Source organism: Rhinopithecus bieti, unplaced genomic scaffold, assembly GCF_001698545.2.
Source record: "Rhinopithecus bieti isolate Rb0 unplaced genomic scaffold, ASM169854v2 scaffold_16999, whole genome shotgun sequence".
NCBI lineage: Eukaryota > Metazoa > Chordata > Mammalia > Primates > Cercopithecidae > Rhinopithecus > Rhinopithecus bieti.
The window spans coordinates 2,119,379-2,127,164 of NW_016808939.1; the positions used below are offsets into that span (position 1 = coordinate 2,119,379).

Consider the following 7,786-nt stretch of genomic DNA (forward strand, 5'->3'; position numbering starts at 1 on the left):
GGGGAGGGAAGGCAAGGGAAAATATATAAGTTCAATAAGAAAATACATAATGTAGAATCTGTAACTTTGAAGAAGTTGTTTGATTATCTGTGTTCTTTTCTATTTGTTTACTCTGGGTATCAAATAGCTTTGATATCTATATTCTTTTGGTTGAACTTTTAAATAATTTAACAGTTCTTTTAAAATGCCAATATTTATAATGAACCTGAAATTACATTAGCAGCTATTTAAATTTTGGTTAACAAAATTTTTAGATGTCAATTCAAACTGTGCAAGAAGATTCATGATTTTTTAAAATTCCTTTAAATGTTAAATATGCAAAAATACTTGAAGACCACTCTTGACATGATGTGTGACTCTGACCCAGGGATAAAATAAGCCAGTGCACAGTATCAATCTTTATTATTAAATATAATCAATGTGGAATTTATTTCTCATATTTCAAATTAAATCTAAAATCTTCCAGCACCCTAATATTTTATCCAGAACCTCCCAGAAGTTCTAATGCTTTGTGGCCCGCTTTGTAGACCACTGTCCCCAAAGACCCATGTGGTCTGGAGTAGAGAAAGCACTATGAGGTCTATGATTAATTTTGGAAAAATGTGAGCCACTTTCTTTTCCTCTTCCCACAGCAAACCTATGGCAGACCTCATTAAAAAATGAGAAAAAAAGAGGTGGTGTCTGAAATTTTAGACAAAGAAGCAGGGTTTCTCAGACCAACTCCACCCAGCATAAAATCACACTGGCCTCCAGGGTTTCGTTCTCTTAGACAATGGTGCTGGCTTCAGTGGACATTTTTCAGTGTTTTGGGTTTGAGGTCCTATCAAGGCTTCACAGCAATGTAACCCCACTCTCTCTGTTAAACACGTTTTGTACATAAGATGAATCCTTCACTTACCTGATTGACAGTCTCTGGTCGAAGCAAATCATTATCTGCGTTCCCCGAAAGACAAACAAATGGTGAAACAGCTGCTCTTCCTTCCTTGCAGCTCATCAAGTGAGACACGAGCTGGGAGTCTTCACATTCTTTACCTGTGAATTCTGACCATTTTGGACTAGGTCACGTTAGGTTTTAAAAATCAGCCCAGAAAACCCTGTTAAACTCACTGTAGGTCAGGCCACAGTAGGTGACATTCATCTCATCAGAACGAAAACGGATTGAGATATGGTGCGTAAAGTCATTAACGCAGCTTGGCACAGAGTAATCATTCAATCCATGTTGACTATTAACTTATTATCATTACTCTTTTTTTATTACCTGTTATTTTTGCCTATGAACTCAGATATAACCTCAGAAACCTCCTAGACATGATGTTCAGGCAGCTCCTACCAGTGGATTTGGAGCTGGCATAAGAGATAAAACACAGGTTCCGTCCAGCAAGTACCATCTCGCTGGACTTTGAAGGCACCAAGTCACGCACTCAGGCCTGGCTCCTTTTTCCCATCATGACACAATCACACACTCCCATCGTCTTTTCTCTGCAGTACTTTCCTTGCTTCCACCATTATTGTCTGCATTTGCTCATGCTGTGTCCTACATCAACGAATCTTGAGTAACTACAATGCTTACCTCCCTGTCTTTTACTCCAACTAAGACTATATTAGGAGACAGGTGAATACGGGAATCATTTTGTGGCTCCACTCTTTACTCTTAATCTAGCTTGTTCTTCCCATTTATTCTCCCATAGAAGTTTCCTGCTATAAAATTGAAATTTGGAAGCTTAGTTACTTTGCAATACCAGTCACTCCTCAACCAAGAACAAATAATTGAAGCCAACAATGATATCTGCAATGTCCACTAGAACTTTCCATAATGATAGAAATATTCTACCTCTACTATGTCCAAGTAGAAGCTACTAGCACTGGAAAGTTAAAGTGACTAAAGCTAAAGTGACTAAAGAATTAACTTTTCAATTGTTTTATTTTTAACCAACTTAATTTAAATAGTGACACGTAGCTAGCTGGTGGCTACCATATTGGGTAGAATAGACTTACATGATGTTGACTATGTGCCATGCACTGTTTTAAGAACCTTGTAAACATTAATATACCTAATCCTCTAAAATTCTGTAAGCTAGGTAATACTTTTAGTCATTTCATTTTACAGATTAAAAAATTGAGACACAGAAAGATTAAGTAACTGGCATGAGACCTCATGGTTAATAAGTAGCAGAGCCAGAATTTAGACCTTGGCACTCTGCTTCCAGAGTTCACATTTGTAACCACTATGCTACTACCTCTCAGGGGAAAAAATACCAGAAATTGTGCCATTTTCTTTTTCATCTGTCATATTGTCTGACCCAGTTTTCCGACCTGAACAGATTGGCAACCTTCCATCAAAATGGTTCATGAATGACTTTTATTTTTTTCCTCCATTGCCCAATAAATACTTGGTAAAGTTTTTTCTTTACTTGGAAAACAGAGCCATTGCCACACCCTACAATGGGCTACATTGTTTTCTGGGGATAAAACACTCGGGTTAGCACAGCTGCCCTGTAATAAGCTCCTTTACCAGCTTTGAAGCATCCAATATCCAGACGTTTTCTTAGTCAAGATTGTTTACTCTTTAAATTGTTCCAGAATGAAACTAAATTTTGCTTACTGATTCTTGACAAAGGGAGCTGATACTCATTTTTCATGTTCACCGACTTGGAAGCAATCAGTAGGAAGGAGGCAAAATCCTTCATTACTGCCAGGTTATACTCATGTAAAGCAGCTTTGAAATCCTCCGGGAGTTCGGCAAGGATCACCTATGGGCGAAATACATTTCAGAGAGATCTCTTTACTTTCATTTAAAAAATCAGACTGCTTGGTGATAGACTGCAGCATGGTTCTGCAGATTGATGTTCATTCATCGAAGCCCTTGATTACTTTATTCATTTACGAGATTAAGGTAAAATTTCCTTTTGATTTCAATCAACATTTATAAATGTAAATATCTTTCCTAAAAAAAGTTGTTTTGACTCTACTTAGCCAAAACCACCAATTTAATAGAAACATGTCCTACACTGATCTTAAACTTAGGTATAGTTCAGAGACTTGAGGGACATATTTAGAGAGCAAGTAACAAGTTAGTGTAGCAATAGTAGCGACAATTCTTTATTGAGTTCGGATTATGTGCCAACACTGTGCTGTGCTGCCCCAAGCACTTGTTGATTGTTAGCTCAATTAATCCTGAGAACAATCCTATGCAGTAAACATTTTCATCTCCATTTTGTACATGAGGGAGCTAAGCCTCACAGAGGTAAACTTGTTCCAAATCCAACAGGTAGTAGATAGAGAAGTAGCTGGTATTGCAAGCTAACTCAGCTTCCAAATTTCATGTTTAAAAACAAATTCTTTCAGAATTTGGACTAGAAGTTTCCTTAGCGTGGGTTAGAAATAGCTATGATATTAGAAATGTTCTTGGTTTTCTTCTATTACAATTATGGGTTTATTATTTATTGATATTTTCCTTATTTTATTCATACCCTGTACTTTTCCAATAACTGAGGTATTTTATAAGGGTGAAGATAATACACTATAATCATATAAATCAAAATTTGGTAAAAAGGAAAGAAAAGCAAGAAAGAGAGGCTAAAATGGGGCACAAATTATATTCTACGATTCCTAGGAGCAAGTGTGAATGACACATTTCAGAATGTCTATCAGATAAACAGTTATTTATTCTCAGCACTAATATCAGATAAGAATGTTCTGGAGGATTCTTACAAAAGGCACACTGTGTGGACATAATAAAGAATGCCCCTACCAACTCCTTACAGTAGATAGTATGACAATTTCCACAAGCCTACTTTGGACTCAGCTTTATCTGTGGATGGACCAAGACAAAAGAACAAATTGACAGGTGCAGTTCTACACTCTGGTCAAAGTGATATGGTCTCTTTACTGCTATGCCTTCCATACCCTGCCATTGGGCCACCACTGGACACCGTTCTAGGGGAACATGTGCTGCTTATCACCTACACCTTGTGTTGTTTGCCACCTTCTCGAATGTGTATGCTATACAGACCCATCAGGAGAGCAAGCTCTTGGAAGGTAGCAACTATGTTTCCCAACCATGATTTTTGTTACACTTTGCACATATTTATTGCTCAATAAATCTTCACTGACTAATATAGAGTAGTTATCCCAAATTACGGTACATAATATTACAGGTACATTAGATGATTTAGCATGACACACAGAACATTAAATAATTATAAAGCAGTTTTACAAAATGAAAAGCTAGACGGGCACAGTGGCTCATGCCTGTAATCCCATCACTTTGAGAAGCCAAGGTGGGCAGATCACTTGAGGTCAGCAGTTTAAAACCAACTGGCCAAGCTGATGAAACCTCAACTATACTAAAAATACAAAAATAATTAGTCGAGCGTGGTGGCAAGCGCCTGTAATCCCAGCCACTTGGGAGGCTGAGGCAGGAGAATGGCTTGACCCCGGGAGCTGGAAGTTGCAGTGAGCTGAGATTGCACCACTGCACTCTAGCCTGGGCTACAGAGCAAGACTCCGTCTCAATCAATCAATCAATCAATAAAATATCTTCTTTCCAGTCCTCTTCTATTCTTTCTGATAACCCTAGAAAGTCCAGAGGCAATAGACCACCATTCTTTCTCTAAAAGTTGATAATCTCTTTTTGTAGCAAAGAGAGAGCAGCTTTAGCTGAGAACCATGTTAACTGCATCTATTCTTATGGCTTCCTTAATTTTGAAACCAAAGATCCTGGCTTTCTATTTATAGTAGTAGTAAATATGAACTTTCCTTTTTAAATACTTTAAAATATGTATGCATTTAAGAAAAGGATTAACAGTTCCAGTGGTGTGCAATGTGGATATATGTCAGTAACTAAAATTGGGTACTCAAGTCTGGAGGTATATCCAGAGGCATTGTGAGGTCAGAAAGCCTAGATTGACGCTAATTCCCTTTTTGTTCTCTATTTATTAGGGTTACTGGATAGCAACAAGCTTCTTCTCCATTCCCAGGTTCTACTGCACATTTTCTTAGGTTTTGTTTGCTTATTATTTTGTTGTTGTTGTCTTTAAAAAAAAAAATAAGAAATTGGAAACAGTGTTACAAATAAACTTAGAAAATAATTTTTCTTTCAGTCTCTCAACCCTTAAGTTAGGGGATTCTTTCTTAGGTGACTACCTCAATATTGTCTGAAGAGGACACTAGAGCTCATGATGTAATTCCTTCCCTGTACTCCCATCCCTAGCTGTAAACAATCCCAAGGGAACTACAGGTTCAGCAGTAGGGCTGTCATTCTATTTAAATGACTATTTGTGTATGTAATCTCTGTTGCTACTGAATTACATAATTTGCTCCAATAAAATGAAAAAACTTTAGGGTTAAGAATTGTTTGTTAGATTAACAGGGGAAGATGTTTGAACTAAAAATTAAATAGAACTCTAATCATGAGAAGACAACACTATTAAAACAAACGGAGTAGCTTATATAAAATGTAACCCTATAGGTACTGAATGCTTTCCAGTAGCATACATTTAATAACTATCATTATTACATCATTATAAGTATAACAAAACTTTACCTTTGACTGAGAAAAACTTAAATCAGCATTTTGGAATTTTGCTGGAATATATTTTCTTGCAAATAAATTTGCCAATACTAACACGAGCTTTTCCATCACATCTTGGGAAAACTGTTGTGCGCCTATTTAAATAAAGAGCATTATGGTAAATAAGAGTAATGTTGATTCCATGTATTTTGTGCTTAAATTTGTTTTTATATTACATTTCCTTCCATTGAAGGCAAAATTTTCCAGTAAATATATACCTCAGAAATTGACCAATTTGCCACACTACGTACACATTTAATTTTTTGGTTAAGACAGGAGCTTTTACATTCTGTGCCTTGTTTTTCATCCTTGCTATACCAGCCCTAGTTCCCAACCCAGAATGTTTACTAACTGGTTTCCTGACTTGCACTCTCCTTTCTTCAGGCCATCTTGAGAGTGATCAGTCTTTCCAAAGAATGAATATAAGCATGTCCCCCACTTACTCAAAAATCTTTGAGGTTATCTCAATGGCTAATTGAAAAATCCAGGTTCCTTGGCCTGCCACTTAGGGTGTTTCAAATGCTGTCAAAACGAAGCTCCCAAACTTACCTACCAACACTTCTAAACACTAGTTCTAGGTTCTGGTCATCTTGACCTACGCTCCATTCCCCATAACACATGAGCACCATACCATAGGCATTAAGAGGTGGCTAGGTTTAATTAACTGGGCTCTGAAGCATACTAGAACCACATGACCATCAGAAACTTATTCTCTTTCTATGCTTCTCAGTATTCTCTTCTGCAAATATTCTTTGTCAGTTAAGTAATACATAAGTAGCCCCCAAATACTCTATTAGAATAAATATAAGTTGACTTTTAGTGTCTAATTTTTTGGTATCTGTAAATCTGAACATATACTTAGTATTTATTTGCTTCAAAAAAAAAGAGAAGAAGGAGGAAGAAGAGAAAAACATATCTGAGGTTTTGGCTTTTCAATAAATATGTTGCCATTTTTGGACTACAGGTATAAAACCCAAGCTTACCTTTCCAGGCTGGCTTACAGAGATTATGGAAAAGGCCTCTCTTGAGAAAATTTACAAAAACAAGATTTGAAGGTTCATGACCATGCAAATATGATGCAAGTCCTGCAAATTTTTTTGGAGTACCATTTTTATTCAAATAGTCCTAAAAATAAGGAAAAAAACATTGATTTAACTTACCATATACTCAAATGCCACAAAATACCAGGGTGATTGACAAATATTACCTGACTTCATTTATTAATAAATGATAAGCAACATTATCATTGAATGCAGCTTATAGAAAGTTCAGTTGGTTTAGCATAGAAAGAAATTTACATAGTATTAAAGAGAACAAGAAAGCCAAAGCGTGATCATACCTCTTTGATCAGGAGCTGCAAAGAAAACAAAAAATAAAGTTTCAAAGTCTTCATGGCTCTTGGTCTCTTAAAAGACAGCAATGAATGCTTTAGCACTGACAACACCTATAAAAGAAGAGTACTTTAATTTATCTTGTTTTAAACAGTATTTGTAAATACTGATATGTAATAAATAGTACACATACATACTATATAGATAGTTACCAGATCTCATGTGAAAGTAAATTTCACTTGATTTCACATTATCTCTTTGACTGTGTCTTCACATGCTACATGCTTCCTTGAATTAAATACGTCACATAAAGCAGAATTGTTATACATAACACAGATTGGCAAATAATCTGCTAAATCTCTGAAGCAGTGGTGACTCATAGTGGCCTGAACAAATAAAGTATGAAAGCCAATCTGGCTTACAAGTTTAGCTCTCTTAGGCCTAGAAGGCAAATTGAGTAATTACACTGTTCTGAGTCTTGAGTTATCCCATCAAACCTGATGGAACTAGGTAGATTGCAGTCAACAGAATGGAAATATTTGGATCTGTGTCATCACCCAAATTTCACGTCAAATTGTAACCCCCAATGTGGGAGGTGGGGCCTGATGGGAGGTGATTGGATCACAGAGGTGAATTTCCCCTTCGGTGCTGTTCTCATGATAGTGAGTGAGTTATCGTGAGATCTGGTTGTTTAAAAGTGTGTAGGCCGGGCGCGGTGGCTCAAGCCTGTAATCCCAGCACCTTGGGAGGCCGAGGCGGGCAGATCACGAGGTCAGGAGATTGAGACCATCCTGGCTAGCATGGTGAAACCCCGTCTCTACTAAAAAATACAAAAAAACTAGCTGGGCGAAGTGGCGGGCGCCTGTAGTCCCAGCTACTCGGG

At 37.0% G+C, this 7,786-nt stretch overlaps 1 protein-coding gene across 1 annotated transcript in view; it reads right to left on the reverse strand.

The window, feature by feature from the left end:
- DDX60L (DExD/H-box 60 like) overlaps positions 1 to 7,786 on the reverse strand; it is a 120,073-nt gene that overhangs the window by 16,341 nt on the left and 95,946 nt on the right. Inside the window, 5 exon segments of the mRNA XM_017887899.1 lie at positions 899 to 1,041; positions 2,603 to 2,750; positions 5,546 to 5,667; positions 6,556 to 6,697; positions 6,912 to 7,016. Coding sequence (XP_017743388.1) covers positions 899 to 1,041; positions 2,603 to 2,750; positions 5,546 to 5,667; positions 6,556 to 6,697; positions 6,912 to 7,016 — 660 coding nt within the window.